We start from the raw sequence: 23,465 nt of genomic DNA, 5'->3' as shown, positions 1-23,465 counted from the left end.
ATGTTCATCAAAAAAAAATAATAATAATAATAACAATAAAAAAATCAAGAATACAAAAAAAAAACCATTGCTGACATTACAAAAATAAGGAGAAACTACAATTGCAAGCTATGCATAAAAAATATAATGCAAGAAATAATTATAAGAGTAACAGAAATAAATGAAAAAAAATGCGATTAACTGCGAAAAAAAATGAGATATAGCTGCTTATGAATTGTGATCATAACATTTGATAACATTTGATACATGAAATGAAAAAATTGATACATTATTTATTTGTCAGTAAAAATAATCAAGATTAAAAAAATAGAAGTATATTGCTGGCATTGTGCAAAATTAGGGAGAAGGTACAATTGCGAGCTAGAATTAATATATCATACGCTAGTAAGATATAAGAGTAACGGCATGAGCGAGGTAACGGTTTTTTTCTAATTAATTATAATTATACACATACTAACCTGCGTAGATTACGTTCTAAAAGTCACTTCAATTCGTCAACCAATTCACGCCCAGCACGTCCATTTGCCTAGTGCACCGTGGGTAATCTAGGATAAAGGAAAAAAAATAGTTCAGGTTTTAGTCAATAAAGGGTGCTGTAGGTATGCAAATCACTGGGAATATGCAAATGAGAGTCTTATAAAATGTTGGGTGTATGATTAACAGGTCATTTCTGAATTTTCCTATTGATGACACGTACATAAGTTTTTCATTGTGATGTTCATATTGCTGGATAAAGCACTATTGATGATGTTTCACCTCAACCACGAATCACCGGCTAAAGCTCAACGAATGTTTTAGGACAGTGGTTCTCGACCGGTACTCCGAGCACTCCGGCACTATCCAGGGTATCCGCGGTCGCTCAAGAAAGATAAAAAAGACAGTAAAATTGAAAAAAATAATTATTATAAATATTCTTAAACAGTGAAAATAAATCAGTAACTTTGATGAATAATTTAAAAAAAAAAAATTTACACACAGGGCTCCGCCATAGAATTTTTTTTCTAAAAAGGCGAGTCCACAAAGGTTGCGAACAGCTGTTTTAGGACAAAGAAGAGATTGAAGGAAGGTTCAGGTCCTATCACCAAACGATCTGCTTCTGTGCAGTCCCTCTATTCTCAAAAATATGAACTGATTTTTGTTTCTATACAAAAAAACAGTCCCCTCTCGAGAGAAAAACTTTTTCGCAAACCGAATTCGAATATACCGATTCTTCTAATTTTCATGAATTTTCTAAACTATTTATACGAATTTATGGGACACCCTCTGTATATAAGAACAGAATATTCTTACAAATAAATTAATTTCAACCTAAAACATTTTGCAAGTTGATCGAATAAAGTCTCAGAACAATCGCATTCCTTTCTCTAGGAATTTCTAAATATAATAGGATTATTAGACACTTTTTTATTCGGAGTTAATCCTTCCCACACAAAGTAATTAATTTTCAATAATCCTTAAAATCCTATAACTGAGATAACTTTTAACATTATTTTCGTGAATTGAGGGAGCAGTTTTTTTTCCTGAAATATTGATAAAAGGAAGCCTGAAATATTTTTCTTCTCCTCCGGTGATCCCCATCGTAGTTCATATATAAAATATCTATCATAAATTCAGCCTCCGAGTTTCATTTTCGGAATTTTCTTCCGCTTGGCTTAAGACAGCGGAGGAGATTACTTTCGTGTCACAAACGGATCATTGTATTCTTACGAGATGAGAGTAAACAAAATCTTGTCGAGTAACTAGAAACATGGAGAAACTACATATTATATGGAAGACACGCTGGAGGAAAAATAACTAGTACCTCACCTATTCAAAGGAGAAAAAAAAATACTCTATATACGAATATATATGGATATAAGTTTAATGTGCATATACCAAACTAAAATTTTTGACTCTTCAGAAAAAAAGTTTAATAATCTTATCTCGAACTAGAAATATGTAGTAGCCGATACACCCACACGTATTCTAAGAAACTAACAATAAAAATAAAGAGCCTGAAGGATTTGAATAAATATATAATAACAAGGGCTGGGGGGTTTTATGACCTAAAAACCGACAGAAGATGCTCTATAAAAAATTCATTCATGCCCTAAAAAATCAAAAAAATATGCCTTAAAAACGTAAAAATATACTTTTTCAAATAGGCTGACCATATTTCCTTGAGAAAAATACAGGAAATCGGCAATCATTGTGTCAAAAACTATGTGAAAGGTGCGCAAATGAAATTGCCAATTACTGCTAAAATTTCCAATTGCGGGAAATGAAGATAGGGAAGGGAAAGCTTGGGTGGGAGAGGGAAATCTCTCTTCATTGTTATGCTGAAATATGCAAAATAATGCTCCAAAATACAGATGAAAACACGCGTTGAATTCTGAAGATCATGAAAATATGCCTTAAATTTATTGAAAGTAATGAAAAAATGCTCTATCGTGTATAAATAGCGAAATCTACCAAATCATAGAAGTCCTAGCCCTAATAATAACGGTTGTGTGTTGGAATTTGAACAATTGAAATTGGTTATTATCTCCAAATGAGGGAATGCCTCATTTGAAACAGATCTCATTTTTCTCGGCTACATCAATGAGGTGTCCCATAAATTTCTAAACAGGATTTGGTGTATTCGAATATGGTTTGCTCAAAAGTTATTCTCACGAAATCGGATTTTTTTTATATAAATAAATTAGCTCAATTTCAATAGAGAGGACTGCATGAAAGCAAATCACTGGAAATATGCAAGTCGGAGTCCTATAAAATGCTATGGCACGATTAACTGCTCATGAATTTTTTTGTTACTACAGCTTACACAAAGGTTATCGTCGTGATGTTGACATTGGTTCATAGAGCACTATTGGTGAAGTTGTTTTGCCTTAGCCACGGATCGACGGCTGAAGCTTTGCGAACGTTTCGGACACTGAAGAAATTGAAGAATGGTTCGTCCTATCATTACTGCCGAGTATTCGTGCAATGCAATCTCCTCTGTCGACAAAAATGTGAACTATGTTTTCATTTATATATCTCCTCCCCTTCCCCCTTTGTGAGAATAACTTTTTCGCAAACAGCATACGAATATACCAATTTCTTCTACTTTTATGCATTTTTAAGGTCGTTATGAATTTGCAGAACACCCTGTATATATATATACGAGTATTTTACTTTGAAAAAAAATAAAAAGCATGTACTTCATCATCACAAAAGAGTAAAAAGTTCATTAATCTTATCTCAAATTAAAAATATGTGGTAGCCGAAACACACCTACACGTATTCTAGGCATAGGCGCCGGAACCTAGGGGGCCATTTGAGCCCCCTAATAAATTTTGTAAAGGGGCTGAGTCCCCCCAATAATGTCTGAAAAAACAATGCAATGCACCTTCCTTCTCCTACGTACATGCTTCAGTCCCGTATATAAGGGACGACCAGCAACTTTCAGCCCCTCCAATGCTTTCTTCACGTCGGCGTCTCTGATTCTAGAATAATAATAATGAAAATGAAGAAATTGATTAAATAACGGTTGTTTGAAATTAAAACAACAATCAAAATTGATTATTATGATCTTATATAAATGGGGAATTCCTCATTTGAAATAGATCTCATTCCTCTCAGCTTCATTAATACATATTTATACAAACACAAATACAACGTCACAACAGGCAAAATGCCCACCGAGGTGGCTGAGAAAAAAATTCCCATAAACTACTATAATTGTAATAAATATGGTGTTTGTAATTAAATATATATTTCGGATTTCATTTTCGCTAATACTCAGAGCTAACTAAAATTGGTTTTTATTGGAGGCGGAGTTAAAAAACAAAAATTATATACAGGGTGATTCAAAAGTCAGTTAACATTTTAAAGTTAATTCACGGAATAATATACTGAGAGGGATAAAAACTGACGCGTGCCGGAAACGACGTGGAGTTTTATTAAAACCGGCCGGCTTTTCGTAGGAGCAGGTTTTCTGTGCCACGTGAACCGAATAGAACAATTTCGCATCCAAAAGTGACGGCAAAAACACGCAGTGCACGACGCACTTGATTCCCCCAGAAGCAGTCGGCCAATCTCCCTCAACGTAATGCGCTAGCATGAAGCGCATAGGCGGAGATAGACTTGGAAGTCTGTGGGGGGGGGGGGGGCACGGTAATTATTCCTGGGAGACGATGATGATGATGATGTCAATTCATATATACAATTAGATCAGTCGACTGCACCTTTGACGCTGGGCCCCCCCCCCTCCCCCGTATCTCATCCTATTGTGATTCGTATAGGAAAACAGTCGTACGGCTTTTCCTATTGGTGAGTGGATAGCCTGTCGCGCTGGACGATTCACGTTGCACACGCGACGCAGAAAACCTGCTTCTGGGAAAATCTTTTTGGGGTGTTTTTATTGTGCAAATGACAGAAATGCGTGCATATGCAGACGGCTGAACAGCTTAAGCGCCACAAACGCGTATCGTGATAAAATTGCACGTTTCTGCCGACGCGAAAAGGGTCCTATTCAATTCGCGTGGTGCTAAAAACCTGTTCCTAGGAAAAATTTAGGAAAAATTACTGTACAAAAAAAAATGGCCAAAAAATATGGTGCTTCATCTCACAACAAAGGTGAGAGTTAGTAAAATGCAGTGCATTTGCTAGCAAAGATTAATCAATATTTTTATTCAAGATAGATCAAAAATATATTCATTAAAGAGATTCATTCCGTTGGATTCTGGTGTCCGTAAGATATAGGGTATTTCACGAAGAGTATTCAAAAGGGAATAAAATTAAATGGATATATAGGATAATTTAATTAGTTTGTGTATTAGTGCACATTATTTTAAAGAATTAAGAAGTAAATTCTACGGTTTATTCAAAAATTAATCTGGAAAATTATTTTTTTTTAAAAAAGAATTCAGCTGTGATAATTTGTATCGTAAAATAAAAATTTAGGGGAAATATAACCTCTCTTCACTCAAAGGTACTTATATGTGTACCTCAATTTTAACGGCTTTAAATGGTTTTCAAGGATTCCTTTTTTAAGTTGAGACCGGAGATACACACGTGTGTACCCAACTCAAATGGTCCCAGTAGAGATAATGACCCAAATTATTATTATTATTAATTACTTTTCTGTTTGGGCATTTTCGTATACAATAAACACAAATCAATCAAAAAATAAACTTACCACGCTTCTTTCCTCGGCTTATGCCGGGTTTTTTTTTCAACTTGTCTCAGATTTCTGAATTCAAACACCTCAGTGAATGTTGCACTTAGGGATGGGGTTTTTTAATCATCTTGAGAGACGGCAACAACTTTCTAATTGGGTTATGGAGCTCAGTATGTCCGTATAAAAAATTGTTTTTTTTTAATTTTAATAACTTTACAACCCCTTGCAACATGAATGAGCGTATCTTAGGTCTACATGTTATGTGGATACATTTTGTAAATGGAAGTATGCCTCTAGGATCAACGGTGCCCCAGTAAAATGCGGCAAAGGGGAATTATGGAATCGCCGTGTGTATGTTACGGTAAATGTGATAAATGCGGTTATTACACGTAATAACCGGTTATTATGCGTACTTACCTAGCAGTTTGATAAAATTTGATAAATTCCCTAAATTTATCACTTTTACCAGAGATTGTGCATAGTATCCAAGTGTCGTTGGTAAATTTGATGAATTTTCATAAATTTATCACTTTTACGCACTATTATGCACAATATCGAAACGTCGCGTAGTTGGTAAACATGATAAATCGTTTTATATTATATACTGTACATGATTATTCATGCATGTATTTTATCGGGGTACAATCGTAAAATTTGTTATCATTATATCGGGTCTGACTATATTCATTACACATTCTAGACACATTTGGATTTTTTTTCATATTTATCAAATTCACAAACGACACTTGGTTATTAGGCTATACATTATCTCCGGTAAAAGTGATAATTTTTTAGTACGTATCATATTTACCAACGACGCTTGGGTATAATGCATATTCACCTGTAAAAGGAATAAATTTACCAAACTTACCAACGATTGGTAAGCAACGTTCGAAATCACTGGTGGTCCGCGACCACTGATTAAACAATCTAATCACTGAGAAGAAAGTTGTGGTGGTTCGCGGAACCAGTGGCAAAAACCTTCGCGCCCCCTCCCCGTGGTGATACATTGATCGCAGAAGAATCTCCTATGGGAAAATCACCGATCCGCAGTGGATTTTTTATGGCTTTTTGCACTCCCCCCCCCCGGTGGTATATCAATCTTTTAAATTATAATATATTTGGAAAAATTAATTATAATTAATAACTATTATTAATTATAATTAGGAACAGAGTAATTATAATTAATTTAGAACAGATTTTGTTTAGCGGACCAGTATGTTCTTATATTCACTGGCCCCACGGACAAATGACTTTTATTTTTCAATTCTAACTCAGGTAAGTAAGCATAATAACCGGTCATTATGTATAATATCCGATTTCATATTTACCTTAACATATATTACCAACGTATAAAAGATGCAAATCTCAGACTAATTTATTCCTTTTTTTCGAATCAGTCTCCTCTTATTTTTAGGCTGATACCGTTCCATGAAATATTAAAAAGCATGTCAACTCAGTGCCAAAATGACGTATTGAATATTTTCATAAGATTGATGTCAAAGTTTTCAGTTCGCTCTAATTGGGGGACAAGATTTTTCTTTTCCTCTCTCCCTCTTTATTAATGCGTTTCTTTATATTTTCCTTCGAGAAGATGTAGCCATTTATTAGCAAAATTTAGGTGTTACCACCAACATGACCGTCTTTTTTTTTTATTATTATAATTTCCCTTCTTTTTTTTAAGGGAAATTGAGCGGAGAATAATAATCGGTGGAGATACGAACACGTTCCAGGGAAACAGGATACCTAATTATCTTTTTGAAATTTTTCTACACGTTCAATGTGAAGGGGGGAAAAAAAAATTATGGATGGATGACAGTCTGGTAAGCCCACGGAATAAAGCCTCTAAGTTCTCATCTTCCATGGACAACAACAATATCCGTGTATCGGACAGGAGAAAAAGAATCAATCTTTCTTTGAACGAAGGGGTTTTAAACACGATGAATAATGAGGAGGGGAAAAAAATATGCATAGGCTAAAAGGAGTATGTAATTTCAACATATGAATATATATATACACTTACGTACAGATTTTTTTTTTTTTCATCATGCTACCGGAGGCGTATTTACAGGGGGGCTCAGAAAATTTGAGTAGAATGGAAGAAGGGCGGCAAAACAATCTACCTAGAGAGTTATCGGCCAGGTAAGTGAACGACCAAGAGAGTGATCTACAGAGTGTGCAAAAAAAAAAGGTCATGTCAGTGAGCAACCAAAAGAATGACCTAGAGATTGGGCAAGCATGTGAATGACCAAAACAGTGTGCAAGCATTTCAGTGAGGGAAAAAAAAAGGTGGACCAGGTCAGCAAGTACTGACTCAGAGAGTACGCAAGCACTCGAACGACGAAAAGTGTGACCTGCGGAATGCGAGAAGTTTGTGCCGAGTCCTGCCCTCAGGGCGATTACAGCGGCTTACAAAAGGCCTGCCAAGCTGATGAAAACGTTGAGAGAAAATCTCAATGGCCATATTCGAGTCCGGGAAAAATCCGCTATAAAAGTTACGTTAAATTTTTTGCAGGTCAATTTTGTACGTTAAGGAATGTGAATGCTGGGTCAATGCGATGAAATTTTGAATAATTGAAGTCAACACGAAATTAAATAAATGCAATTTCGCGGACGAGATGAAAATGCCACCACAACTTCGATTTTTAGTCGTGTTAATGAAGAAATATCGCCATGTGAAGAAAGCCGGAGAGACTGGTCCTCTGTGATTGGTCCAAATTCGGTGAGCTCTGGGATTGGCTGAATTCCTCTACAGCGTAGGATCTGAAATGAAAAGTTCTGAATACAAAGTTCCTAGATGGTAGAGAAGTATGTTAAACAGCTAAAAAAAAGTTATGTGTGGCCTAGAGAAGGACGGACCGGTTTGGTTGGAGAAAGGCTTTCCCTACCGAACCCGAGCCGACCACTGATAGATTGGCACCATCATATCCAACTCAACTCGATAGGTAGTAAATTGCTGTATGGCGATATGAGAGCGGTTTATGTACGGTAAAGTAGCAGTAGTTCAGTGAACGTCGGCTGAAGTTGGTTTTCTGCGGTTCGATGTCCTCAGAAATAATTTGAAGGCAGGCAAAAACAGAAAAAATTCTAGAAATTCTTTAGGGAGTGGTAAAAAAAAATGAATGAATGGAGGAAAGAATTTGAGTACAGGAAAAACATAAATAAATGAGGGAAATAATTTGCGGATCGGCAAAAAATAAACAAATGATTTGCCGACCGGTAAAAAAATGGTGAAATAATTCGCATTCTGACGAGCTAGACAGAAATAAAAAAAGACCATTAATTAAGACAGTATAATATTCATTAAATCTAAAATTATGTATCGGCCAAATGAATTGGGCGAAATGTTCATCGGACCTGCGGGAAATTCCCACGGATCTGCATCCATCCGCAGACAAGAGGTGGAAGAACACTGGGTTAGAAATCTACACATGGTGCCTTTCTTCCACTCACACTATGAGAAGCCGTTGACCATTGAACTAGATATTACCGATACGAACATTTAGAAACCCAGACTCAGCTTGTGAATTCTCTCATGAAAGTTTAGATCCATCTCTCTCTCATCCAATGTTCATCACAAAGTTGTCTTTTTTGCATTGATGATGTTCTTGTTTTATCCTTTGCATGAAGCTTAGAGTACTATTGAAAATCAGTTGTATTAGTGCATCCAAGTGTACTGTTTTGTCGTAATTATGCTTGCTAGTGGGATATTAATATTAATTTTCCACGTGAAAACTCTTCATGTGGATTATAATTAATCTTTCCGTCTCTTTCTCTATCAAAAAAAAATTCTTCTAGGGTGTTCCCGGGCTTGATGCGCCTTGTCCTCTTGGACCAGATGGGCTTCCACTTCCAGGGTGTGGCTGGAGGCCGCCAATTGGGGTGAGTTTTTTATTTTCATTATTTACTTATTTATTATTATTCTCACCACAGATTCTTCTTCTCATTTACTTCGATATTGTTCTCTTCTTTTCTTTTCTTCTTCTTTTTTTTCCCATTTTCTTAGTTCTTTCTCCGCCCGTCGTCTTGTTGTGGCATCGAACAAGAACAGAACCTTAACTTCGTAATGGATCACTTAAGCTCAAATTGCTCTGTCATCTCAACTTGATAAATGTGTTTCCACTTAAGCCGACTAAAAGCGGTGACGTCGGAAATTATCTATGAGGAAATATACCATAATCGCTATGAGCTCAAAGCTTCTGCAGTTGTCGTCCCGATTATATATATATAGTTAATGGACGAGGGCGTTGTTGTGCAGCATCTTGGAGTGCAATGAAGCTACCAGAGGAGAGAGAACACAGGACGTACGGGCGTAGAAATGGTAGCTGGAACATCTTCCCATTAAGTGAAGATTCGAGAACAAAAAGAAAGAGCTTAATGAAAAGTCGTCTCGTCGGTTTCACAAGCAAGCTATGATTGTCTGACTCTGAAATATATTTTATTTCGTTTAATATAACGTCACAAAGGATGAAAAAATTGGTTGAACGGCTATGATTGCAATTTCTCAGCGGCCCTTCTACTAGAAACGACGTCTATAGCGTATGATAGAGAAAAGGAAATGCCACTAGGAGGAGCGAAAGAGGAACGCTGTTTTATTCTCAATAACACACTAATGAACAATCTGAAAAATCTTCGAATTACGGATTTCATACGCCATTATTGAACTCCAAAGAAACGTCAAACATCATTACAAGTACGAAAGCAACAACCGAAAAATTGTCCAACGCGGTAGCTGCGAAAAGATTCTCATAAAAAATATTGATGTTAAAGATATCTAAAATGCAGAAACCCGAAATAATAGCGATTATCGCGCTATTATTTCGGGAAAATAATAAAACTAATAAAAAGCTAATGATTATGATAAAACAAAATACACTGCCAATAGAAAATTATGGTTGTCTTATCTAGGTATGAACAGCTTCTCGATTCACATCCCATTATAAACATCGTATTCCTTTTTAAACGTGTCAGTTGTGATAGATTTCATGACTCCCAAGGGGTGAGCTATTCCATATATTCACAACCCTGTCAGAGAAGTAATTCCCTGCCACACCACAACCTAGAATTGTCCTTTACCAATCGATACTGGTGTGCTCTTGTCGGAACACTCGATTGACGGTGTATTAATAACTCATGGTCCGTCCTACCCTATCCATCTTGTTAAAAATTTAAAAAACTTCGATCATATCCCCAACACCTGTGTTCATCCAATGTGAAAATATTCAAAAAGTCAAGTATCTCTTCATTGCTCGAGTCCTATCTGCCAACAAAAGTGATCGTTCTTCTCTGCACCCCCTCTACCAAGTCTGTTTCCCTCTGCATGTGAAAAACCTTGAGGCATACTTCAGTACTGAACGAACTAAGCCACTGAAAAGTGGAAGGATAACTTTAGGAGAACACGAAGACACCTTTTTAAGAATGAAACCGAGCATTGTATTCGATATTTTGACCACCGCGGAACTATGTTCGGAAAACCTAAGCCGCTCGTCAATGAGAAGAGAATTCCCAAACCGGTGACCCTAGTTGCATCCGGGATAGTAATGTCATTCGACTCGTAGGTGAAACGGGGATTGCTCGAACCAATATGAGTTGCCATGCACTTATCAATGCCAAAACTCATCCTCCATTTATTTTTCTTATGCTGCGATCATATTCAAGTTCGTCTGGAGCAACTCCCCCTATCGCTTGGATTCCTGACTATCCCATTACTTTCACGTCATCTGCGAATTTCCAAACAATACCATCGATACCCTGATCGAGTTTATCGATAAAAAGTGAACGTCCCGTATAGGGCCAAAAGTATAGACCACTTCCTTGAGGGAATACTTGTGAATACACTTGTGAAAGTCCAGTCAGAAAATTCTCCGTTTATCTTAACCCGCTATGACCTATCTCGCAACCACGATTCTATCCAGTTCTAGAAGTTGCTCGCAATGCCAATCTCACGTAAACGCTTCAAGAGTTTACCATGTCGGACAAGATCGAATGCCTTTAGGAAATCAAGATACACAAAGTCGATGTTTTTGCCTTTGCCCAAAAACTTAGTCGCATTATCACAGAAGAAAAGATTGGTTGCACATGCTGGTCTCCCACGAATACATAGTTCTCGTCCATCCACTTCAGCAGTTTCCTTTATAATAATTTAAAAAATTTTCGAGAGAGAGAGAGAGAGAGAGAGCCCAGTTATGCCATCTAGTGACGGTAACTGGGCATGGTTTCTTCTACAATCCTATTTTAATATCTTAATATCGGAACCACATTAGCAAGCTTCCAATCCCGTTACAGACGTGTGAGCTTGTAACTCTAGGAAACGCCATGATCACGGAAGCAAAAGGGTCGGAAAAGTGTGGTTATATCCGAGGTCGTTGCGTTTTCATCGACGTTATGAGCTAAAGCTCATGAACATTATTTTGTTTTGGAGCCAACAGGGACCGAAAATTATTAACGTCAACCGTTATAACCGAGTTTGGAAGTTGGCTGTATTTTCAAAATCACAAAACTAAATGAAATTGATATTATTATAAATATGGTTCGAAAGTTGGAATGTTTTAAAACCCGAAATCCTTAAATGTTATAAACCGCTTATAAATAAAATGCATAACGTACGGCTTTTTTTGGTCGGTTATTAAGCATGGTATATACAGTATAAATTTTTTTTTTTTAAATTTCGTTTTACTTCCTTGTTTATTTATACGGTATTTCTCATTACTTTTTACAGGTGCCGGTGCCTTCTACACCAGTTCCCGTGCCATAACTCAAAGAAAAGACTGTAACACTGCTGCTACAAGAAAGAAGGGGGAAAATGTGAGTGAGAAATAATGTATAAATATAATACAGTCGGCGTTCGTTATAACGACTTCACGTTAAGGTGACCCTTCCATTACAACGACCCGTAAGTTAAGTCCCAAATGTTTTCATACAACGAATAACTTGTATGTTTTTCCTTTCGATATAACGACCTTCCTATATAACGTCCATTTTCGATGGGACGATGGGGGTCGTTATAACGAGCGTCAACTCTATATGAATATACAGGATGTGCCAAATTCTTTGCACAGCGAATACCTCCAACTGTCAGCAACTGTTAGCTTTAGATACATATACTCTCGATTACAATAAGTTTTCAAAAATGGCGCACAATTACTTAAAATGTTTTAAATTTCTATATACGTAAAAAAATATGGTATACGTTAGAAAAATATAAAAATAAATTTTTCATGTTGATTCTGTGTGCTAAAAATACCAAATAGTGGAATATAAATGCGGCTCTGAGAAGTCATTTGCGGAAAATTGCGTATTTTTAAATGCAACATTAACAGAGATATTTGACCTTGAAGTTTTCGGAATTTATCGCCAATGATTTATGCATTAGGGATTATTTTCGGAAAAACACGGTACATTTATTTGTGCTTTTTACTGGCTCCTATTACTTATCCCCATTTACTTATCTTTTTGCCGGTCTACAAATTAATTCTCCTATATTTACGGTATTTATTTTTCACCGATCCGCAAACTATTTCTCGTATTTATTTAATTTTTTTACGGTCATCATATCATTTCTCGCATTTGTCTATTTTTTACGGTTCGCAAATTATTTCTGCAATTTCTTGTCAGTCCGCAAGTTATTTATCCTATTTGAAAAATCAATAGGCTTTCTGGATATTAAGCCTACGTGAGCAAGAAAAAAGTATTGTTTCTCTCCGTTGAGAATCGAACCTCTTGCATATCGGGCAAGGGCACTGACAGTTATACCACAGAGAGACAATCCTTTTTTTCCTTAAAACATGCACAGTAACGTGATTTTTGCTGAGTAGAGAGATATTGCAGCCTTTGTTTTAAATTTCAGCCAATGGCCTCCAGGTGGCGGCAGTAGAGATGGATGATAATTTTTTTGCTCGGCTAAGATACATGAAATCAAAACAGCCGTATTAAAATTTCCATCAGAGGCTTTCAGGATATTATGTCGTGGTGAACAGGAAAAATGTGTTATTTCTCTGCACCGGGAATCGAACCCAGGACCTTTTGCATACCGGACGCGCAACTTTTTTGTTCACCTCGTCATAATATCCAGAAGATTTCATGTATTCATTCATGTCATTGGATTCATGTCATGAAGATTCATTTCATTGATTTCATGTATCTTTAGCCGAGCAAAAAAACATCATCCATCTCTATTTATCCTATTGATTTATTTTTTGCTGGTCCGATAATTATTTCTACTATGAATTATTTTTTGCTGGTCTGCAAATTATTTCTACCATTTGTTTTTCGATCCGTAAGTTATTAATCCTATTGAATTATTTTTAGCTGGCACGCAAATTATTTCTCATATTTTTATATTTTTTGCTGGTCAATTATTTCTTCTATTTAGGGTATATATTTTTTGCTGGTCAATTATTTCTTCTATTTAGGGTATATATTTTTTACCGGTCCACGAATTATTTCTTCCATTTATTTTTTTGCCGGTCCACGAATTATTTCTTCCATTTATTTTTTTGCCGGTCCACGAATTATTTCTTCCATTTATTTTTTGCCGGTCCACAAATTATCTTTCCTTTATAAATAAATTTATTTATTATTTTTCTATTCCGCAAATTATTTCTCGTTACATTTACGGAATTTATTTTTTACCGGTCAGCAAATTATTTCGCATCTTTCCGAAATTTGTTTTTTACTGATCCGCAAATTATTTTCCCATATTTTTATTTTTTACAGCTCAATTAAAATAAACATGATCATTGAAATTATTTGAAAATAATTATTGAATTAATTTTCAATTATTTCTCCCATTTATCCAACTTTTTACCTGTCTGCAAAACTATTTCCTCCTACTGACGGTATTCATTTTTTACCTATCAGCAAATTATTTTTTGATTTTTTTAATTATTTTTCTTTTTTTATTATTATTTTCCCTATTTATTTTTTGCCACTCCAAAAATTATTCCTCCCATTATTTTTTGCTAATCCGCAAGTTGTTTTTCGCATGTCCCCGGTCCACAGAACTATTCAACTGATTTCACCGGTAGCTGTAAAAGGGTTGAAGAACTCTGATATAAACACCATTTTAATGCAGATTAAGTAGCAATTTTCAATAATTTATAACCTGACAAGCCAAAACATAAAAATGGCATTCAAATGTAACTAAGTCCATCGTAACATATACAAATTCTACAAATATTCTACAAATTCTACAAACATTCTACAAATTCTACAAACATTCTACAAATTCTACAAACATTCTACAAATTCTACAAATTCTACAAATTCTACAAATTCTACAAACATTCTACAAATTCTACAAACATTCTACAAATTCTACAAACATTCTACAAATTCTACAAACATTCTACAAATTCTACAAACATTCTACAAATTCTACAAACATTCTACAAATTCTACAAACATTCTACAAATTCTACAAACATTCTACAAATTCTACATCCTACAAATTCTACATCCTACAAATTCTACATTCTACAAATTCTACAAACATTCTACAAATTCTACAAACATTCTACAAATTCTACAAACATTCTACAAATTCTACAAACATTCTACAAATTCTACAAACATTCTACAAATTCTACAAACATTCTACAAACATTCTACAAACATTCTACAAATTCTACATTCTACAAATTCTACATTCTACAAATTCTACAAACATTCTACAAATTCTACAAACATTCTACAAATTCTACAAACATTCTGCAAATTCTACAAACATTCTGCAAATTCTACAAACATTCTACAAATTCTACAAATTCTACAAACATTCTACAAATTCTACAAACATTCTACAAATTCTACAAACATTCTACAAATTCTACAAACATTCTACAAATTCTACAAACATTCTACAAATTCTACAAACATTCTACAAACATTCTACAAACATTCTACAAATTCTACAAATTCTACAAACATTCTACAAATTCTACATTCTACAAATTCTACATTCTACAAATTCTACATTCTACAAATTCTACATTCTACAAATTCTACATTCTACAAATTCTACAAACATTCTACAAATTCTACAAACATTCTACAAATTCTACAAACTGACATTCTACAAGTTCGTCAAACTGACATTCTACAAGTTCTTCAAACTGACATTCTAGAGAAATTCTGTATTGACTATAAATTAACACAAATGTATTTTTTAAATGTTTACATTTAATGTATTTTATAATGTTTTTATTTAATTTTTTAAGGAAACTGGTGCGGGGCACTTTTTTTAAAACACTGATTTGCACAAAAAAAGTGGGGTTTGAATCATAATACTGTATGAAATAAGGAAATCCAGTGAAATTTCTGAAATGCCTCTAAAACGTTTTGAGATATTCTAAATTATGTCCTTAAAATTGGCTCATTTTCAGTACTTACGCCAGACATTGTACACTGAAAACCACACCATTTATTTGAACAAAATATTCTTTGAGATACGGCAGTTTTCGCGAAGCAATACGTGAATTTTAACCAAAAAAATTCAATTTTTTTTTATTCAAACAGCTGTAAAATATTGAATTCTAAACATATGGCTAAGATCTTAGTTCATTGCTAGCTAACGTGAACAGTGTTGAAAATTTCATGAGAATATCTTGCATATTTTTTAAGAAATTTTGTTTCGCATAAGGTAACGAAAAAATGAATCTTCAAGAAACGCGTTTGAAAATTGTTTGTTGCCTTTCAAACCATTGCTCCAGATGATTTAAATCAGCCATAACTTTGTATTTACTTATTGCATGCACAATAATAAAACAGTTTAGGATCCGGTGGGAAACATTCTTCCAAATAAATACGAGTATATTAAACCATTTTCCACAATTTTCCAAAAAAATCGTCATTTGAACGTATTCAGTTGCCTTGATTAATGTATCTTTTAATGTTTTTATTTAATGCATTTTTTAATGACTTTATTTATTCTACTTTTTAATGTTTTTATTTATTCTACTTTTTAATGTTTTATTTAATGTATTTTTTAATGATTTTATTTAATGATTTTATTTAATGATTTTATTAATGATTTTATTTAATGATTTCATTTAATGATTTCATTTAATGATTTTATTTAATGATTTTATTTAATGATTTCATTTAATGATTTTATTTAATGATTTTATTTAATGATTTTGTTTAATGTATCTTTCAATAATTTTATTTAATGTATCTTTCAATAATTTTATTTAATGTATCTTTCAATAATTTTATTTAATGATTTTTAATGTTGTTTTTAGATATATTTTTATAGAAAATATAATTTAATTCGAAATGCAATCTTGCTATTTTATTTATTTACTTATTTCCAAATTTTTGTATTGTCCTTCTTTGTGTTTTTGTTACATATTTAACGCCACTAAATTATAACAGGCTCACGGATTCCCAATAAAATTTATTTAAAAAAAAGTCCGTTGTAAATATTTTCCTTGTTATCACGGACTTTTACAGTATTTAAAAAAATAATTTGGAATTTATATGAGTGATTGATATTTAGTTCTGTACATTATAGATCGCCGAGAAAGTTGCAGCGAAAGATGAGGATGTTAGAGAGTAGCAAGTATGTGTTTTGTGGAAGTGCTTGGTTAGAAATGAAAAAAATTAAATTAAAAGTAAATAATAAAATGAAATATAAAAACAAACGATTATCACACACTTAATAATTCGAAAAACGGGATTTTTTTATCGTAATTAACGAATTATTTCGATCATTTTTTTTTGTTTGTTATTTTTCATTTTTTTATATATATACACATTAAAAAAATATATAAAAACAGTCGTGTGGTTCATTTTGTCATCGTTGAAATCATCCATTCCATTGTGAGTGAAAAATTGAATAATTCTCATGACGCTCCACAAACTTGGAAGAAAACAAAAGAAAAAGAGACGAAATGTGCCAGGGGAAAAAACATTATAAACATTATGCACACCAGGATTGACATTATGGCTGATTTTTATGATTTATATCATTTTTTTGAGCATAATATATGCCTGAAAATTATTATTACAGTAATATTGTATTGTATTTTCACATTTTCGTTTTTCTTTAATTATTATATTCTAATATTTGTCTTCTTATAATGTACCTATAATTAAAACTATTTTATGATAATTGTATTACATAATGAGTCCGGGTGTTTTAAATTCCGAATTCGTTTGCATCCAGTTTTAATGGATGCCTTTAGTATGAACTTTTACATACTAATGTGTTGTTCCTTCTCCCCCTAGATTTCATCATACTTATTTTGACCCTTTGGCTGCGGAAATTGTCGGAAAAATGCTTCTCTCTCTGCGGGAGCGTAAAAAAATTCCCCTTTTTTCAGTTTTCTTTTATAAAAGATAGATGGCAATCAATCGCAGACGTTGCAAATTCAATACAATCGAAAAAAAGGGTGATACAAACGCAAAATCTGAGTTCGAACCCAAAATCACTTACACACTAGTGATTGGAACCAGACACACTATCAATATTCAATCCCATGTGCACCCTTCCATACAGTACAAGCAAACCTGTGAGAGCATAGAGAAATAATATTTAAAAAATAATAATTATAGAATATATATATGAGTACGCCATCTATACGTCACTTAAAGAATTTCATTTAAAAAAAAAAAGCATTTCAAATCATCACAGGATGATTCAGTAGGCTACTACGCTCGTCATCTGTGGATGATGGGAGAGTTAATTATCTTCAATTTTAAACTTTTAAGGCTGCGATCTAATCACGTTCGTGCCCCCTCTAATCAGTGACTGCAATCAGAAAACACGAGAAAACTGAATAAAGAGATTCGGGAATGAAAAGTGAGGAGCTTTCGTTATCTCCCTGCACCAATCTCAGCTCAACGGGAATAGATGCCTCACCTAACTTCAATTTACGACTAAAATCCTTCAACATGACGCATTTTCCTAAATTAAGCAGTAAAGATAACGCTTTCACCCTTCTCGTTCCAATTGATTCACGAAACTAAGTTTTTGATATCACTGGTTGCAAAAATAATCTACGCATAATAGGAAGCATGACGTCGAAAAGGTATGGAAAATCACCATGTTTCGCGTCCGATGCGGAATATCACCACTCTTATGAATAAAAACATCTCTCTTCCCAGTGTATTTTTTTGAGAGTGGGGAGCAGTGCATGATCTCAATACACTTTTTTCCCAACCATAAAAGTCTATGTCTAGTCGAGCAGCGTCCATGTCTCTCAGTACACTCTTCCTAGTGTAACTTTATAAAATAAAACATTTCTTTGGAAATTTTATTGTTATTAAGTTACAAGTCTAAGTTAACAGATGGAATTTATCATACAAGGTGACTTATTAGTGCTGATGCGGCCTTTATCTCATCAACTGTTTGTCGTAGAGGTATGGTTTCAATTTACAAAATGCTCAAAATGCGTTCAAGATTCACTCTGTACGAGTTTCGAGAGTAGAAATACAGTGTGTCGCAAAGTGAAAACTTTTAACTTTTCTAATGTCCCTTGATCCTCTAACTTCCAATTAGAATGTTGTTGCCCTTCTGAGGCCCATCAAAAACTTCTATGTTTCTAAGTGCAATATTCTGTGAGGTATTTTTGAATTCAAAAATTTGAGAAAAGTTGGGAAAGAACAGCATAAACTAAAGGGCAATGATTCTTTCCCTCGTTTATGCTGCTGTTCTTTACCAACTCTCTTTTCCCCGATTTTGAATTCAAATATCCCAGTGAATATTGCATTTAAAAAAATTAAATTTTTTTTTATGGCCAGAGGCAGCGCAAGTTTCCAATCGGAAGTGAAAGGTCAGGGGGACCGTATAAAAATTTAGATTTTTATTTATTTATTTTATGACACACTATATTTTCATTTCCGAAACTGGTGCAGAGTGATTTCTGAACACATTTAAAGCATTTTTTTGAAATTAGTGCCGTGCCTCTACGACGAACGGTTGACGAGGTAAAAACTGATTGTGGACTTACACGACACTGTATACTAGATAACTTGCGATAGATGCCATGGTGGGTCATTTTCTGAGTTGAAAATTATATACGATTTATTTTGTATTTTTAATTTATGAATGGTCCCTCGAATTGCAATTCCCAAATCATTTCGAAATTTTAAAAATTTCCACTTTCCACGAGTTTTGCCGATGAGAAAGGGAAACTTTTTCCCCCATTTTTTGAAGCCGATGAATTTTTATGGATCATTTTTCTACAGGTTGAATTTACTGTGTGTGTAGGTATTTCAGTAGTATCTCATTTCGTGAAATTTTTTAGATGGACGTGAACGACTAAGTATCTGAGTATAATATTTTAGGGTTTCGAAGAAATTCCTTTTTTTTCTAAGACATTTTATGACTGTCCTTAGAAAAAATTTATTATTATAATTTTAGTTAAGTGGAAATGAAGCGCTACACCAAATGTAATGAAATGTAATTCATGAAAAAACAGTTAGGCCAAAACGTGAGAAATATGTGACATGGATTTGGTCATAATGTCGGTCAAATTCGGTACAACACTTTGGTCATGGTTATCATAACATAATTAGTAAGTTGGGAAGATAATTATAATTCTTGATTTTAGTGAAGAATTACAATTCACTTGTGCTTCGTTGATAGTACAGGTAAAAAGTATTTTTATTTAAAAATAAAAAGTCGGAAATAGCCAAAATTACCGAAAAACATGGAAATGACCTGGAAAATACTTCATATAGTTACCCTAAAATATAACTCACACGATATTAGAATATGTCCCAAAAAAATCATAAAAGTGAACATTTTTGCAGTTTAAAACAATCACTATTGCACGCGAGTGCATTTCTTAATCATTTGGTCTTGTAATATAATGATATTAATCATTTGGTAAATGGCCATTACGGTACTGGCCTTAGTTATAACTACGGCTAGTATTTTTGTGACACAAAAACTGATGTAAAGCGCTACATATGCACCAAGCGAAAATGACCTATCAAAAATGTATTTATGCTATAAAAAAATTTAAAAATGTCCTATAAAACTGAAAATATGTCCAAAAAACCTGAAAATTTCCCTTATAAAAAAATCAAAAAATTACTAAAAACTTTCCTTTTCTTTTCCAGAAACATTAATGTTAGCAAAATAATGTGAAAATCATGAATGTTAATACAATTAATACTACTTTAAAAAAAATTAATTGTTGCTTGGACTAAAATTTTTCAGTGTACTAACATCCACGTGTCCCCCAGAGTCAGTAAGTAAAACATGCAGACTCAACAAAGGGGATCTTAGGATGGACGTCTAGGTCCCCCGGCTAGTGAATTGTCATGCCTAACTGTGAAGAATGTGAAAATATCGAGGCCATATTATCGACATGACCTACGTAGAATCAATTGGATGATGAATAAATTTCCAGCCACACTATTGGGAAGAGACCTCGAGGACGAGATTAGTTTGCAACAAGTCTCCTCTTGAACATTTCATCTCTTATTTGAAAGAAAAAGGAAGAGCGAATCGGTGATGTGTCAACAGGATGAATGTACAGATGACCGGAATACCACAAGATCCATTCTTTTTATCTCATCCTATATGTCTTTCAGTAGGGAATTGAGATAGCTGGGGGAAAAACCACACTGGAAAAATGCTATTTTGCCTCAAAATGACTAAAAATCATGAAAGTATGCCTCAAAATGACTAAAAATCATGAAATTATGCCTCAAAATGACTAAGAATCATGAAACTATGCCTAAAAATGGCTGAGGGTCATGAAAATATGCTCTACCGTGTAAAAATAGCGAAATATGCAAAATCAAAAAAATTTGCAAAGTGCAAAATTTGCATCCTAGCTATACATATAACTTATAAAAAAAGAGTTTTCGATACTCGTGACATTTTGAAAAATAATACGAACCCAGACAATCGATAATTTCAACACATTTCGAAGAAAATTACTTACAAAATTATTATTTTTTTTTTTTTTTCCGTGCTCCATTCCATATGAGATAATGTCACGCAAGACCGTTTAATGATACGTTAACTATACAGAAACGTGACGAAACTTGCACTCGTTGTAACTAACTAAAACTAATAGAGGAAGAGTTTGCTTAAACTGATTGACTAATGGCATGCTCATCGACCCTCGCTCGCGTCTTTGTTATGAAACGATCATTCCTCTGGCATTTTTCGCGTGATCCTTTTTTCCTTTTGGAATCATTTTCTCATCATCATTCATTAATTTATTTCTCGACCGATAAACGTTTGTTCATAACTTTGTGTAAATTAAAAGAATGTTAGGTTGATGGCATTTATACCGTGAGAGCGAAGGATAAGTTCGATTATTATTTTTCCCAAGTGCGAACGAACACGTTCTTGTGTCGGAATGTACCATACGAATATCTCTGGGTATATCATAGAATGAAAATTTTTGTTTCGAATTTTCTTTCATATATGTTACGCGGTAACTGTGATAAATCGGTTATCATGCATAATCGCAGAGCATTTTAAAATAAATTTGATAAATTTCCCTAAACATTTATCAATTTTACCGGCGATTATCCATAATAATGTTATTATGCATAATAACAGATTACTCACATTTACTGTAGCATATATATAGCCTGATATATAAGAAAAAAAAAGATAAATACGGGAAGATAAATACATTTAGCTGTATGTAATTATAGATTGTGTTGGATGATGTTTATATAATGCCTGGTCGGAGATTTTTCTAGAGGTTTTTTGCTATCGCTGTTTTTGTATAATGCAAATGTATTGAGTGAAATCTTTGTTGTTGTTTTTTTTTTTCTCATCCTCTTCCCAATTATTGTAATTTCACATTGTAAAGCAGATATTGTTATGTTTGTCATTGTCCTGCACACAATCTAGCTGTAGATATTCACTTCCCAAAAAAATCCCGCCCCAGTCCCTTGTAAATCGGATCATCTGTAATTGTCGTAATAAAAATGAAAAATCATTTCTTTGCGACTTGTTGTTGTTGTTGTTGTTTTGCGTATTTTCAAATATACTTCTCTCTTTTTTGCGACTTGAATCGAACCCAATCTGGACGTGTCACTGAAGAGTGATATTTGCCGTAAGGATGGGTTCGGAATTTTATTGTTATTTCTCTCTAAATATTGCGTAGATACACAAAAGATAAAAATTGCATGGAGAATAACAAAAATTTCATTTAGGATAACATAGAAATTACACAAATAACATACAAAAGTTTTATAAGCGATCGTGGACGTGTTGCTTTAGTTTTTTTAACATGTAACTTACCTATATTTTTTTCTAGAAACTGCATTAATTTTTGCAGTCCCTTTGATGCGTTCTTATTGTGAAGCAGATTGCTCCACCAGGGTTTCATATTTCTGATTTTGCAACCTATAGCGTTATGATAACGAGATACGATCTTACTGCATGTGAATATAGTAATTGGTTGTCAGAATTTTCGAACTAATGAAAATGTCTGGGGGATGACCCATGTTCCGTTAGGAACCGCACCTGCTTCCTGAACCATTCACGAGTTGTATGCTGACTTCAGGTTGGATCTGAAAGATCCTTCTTGGAATGTCGATTTCAAACACACCCACATTCCTATCTTCCTGGCCCTTCATTTCCATCGATTTCCAAACGATATCTTTTAAAGTTAAAAATGAATATGGCAATGTTGTGATCAACTGGTTCCCGTTAGTCCTCTCTTTTGCTAGGAATCTCGCTCTTTCATTACCTAGGTCTCTCGCCTGCGTGACCTCTAGTCCATTTTATAATGATGGTCTTTCTCGAGTAAATCTTTTCTAATGTGCCTAATTATTTCGCATGGCGTCACTTTTTTGCTACTATGGTACATTTTCTGCGATTCATTTCTCGGTGATAGAACGGCGGCGATCAACTGCCGTTGTGCGATCGTGTGGTCATAGTGACGGACTCGCATCACGAGGACCCGGATTGGAATGCGAGCCAATCTCCCAGTTAAAATGTCTCTTCCCTGAGAACAACAAGCCTATAACGCAACAGTACAAATATTGAAATTCGATCATAATTCAAAAATTAGATGGCAGCACTAAAAAAATTCATGTACAATGATTCATCGTGAAATAGATACGTCCTCAAACTGTTAGGTCACAAGCGCACTTCCGGCCAAATATTTATTCGGAAGTAAATTACCCCATGTTGATAGACTTGAGTTGTGTTCGGCTTGAAAAAAGTCTGATATCAACTGCTGCGACAGGAGTTTCTTAACCTATTTTAGCCGTGATTCAAAATCAGCAAAAAGATTAGCTTCGCTATCCATAGGACTGTTTACTTTTCGAAATTAGTGAAACCAGTGACGCAATAAGTGTTTTTACAACAGGATTTTGCTAGTGGGTTTGTTCGACT

General features: G+C 34.1%; 1 protein-coding gene across 8 annotated transcripts in view; it reads left to right on the top strand.

Annotated features, from left to right (window-relative positions):
• LOC149069231 (uncharacterized) overlaps positions 1 to 22,063 on the top strand; it is a 299,332-nt gene extending 277,269 nt beyond the window's left edge. For all 8 annotated transcript variants that reach the window (XM_089250662.1, XM_089250660.1, XM_089250665.1 and 5 more), the window contains 3 exons: positions 8,939 to 9,022; positions 11,859 to 11,944; positions 16,653 to 22,063. In XM_089250662.1, the coding sequence (XP_089106788.1) occupies positions 8,939 to 9,022; positions 11,859 to 11,894 (120 nt within the window). In that variant the 3' untranslated portion in view covers positions 11,895 to 11,944; positions 16,653 to 22,063. The remainder of the gene's footprint in view (positions 1 to 8,938; positions 9,023 to 11,858; positions 11,945 to 16,652) is intronic.
• Positions 22,064 to 23,465: the final 1,402 nt, after the last annotated feature.

Source organism: Pholcus phalangioides, unplaced genomic scaffold (genome assembly GCF_987345545.1).
Source record: "Pholcus phalangioides strain wild (caught in Gottingen) unplaced genomic scaffold, Ppha-v1.0 ptg000024l_1, whole genome shotgun sequence".
Classification (NCBI taxonomy): Eukaryota; Metazoa; Arthropoda; class Arachnida; order Araneae; family Pholcidae; genus Pholcus; species Pholcus phalangioides.
This window is presented reverse-complemented; position numbering and strand designations above follow the sequence as displayed.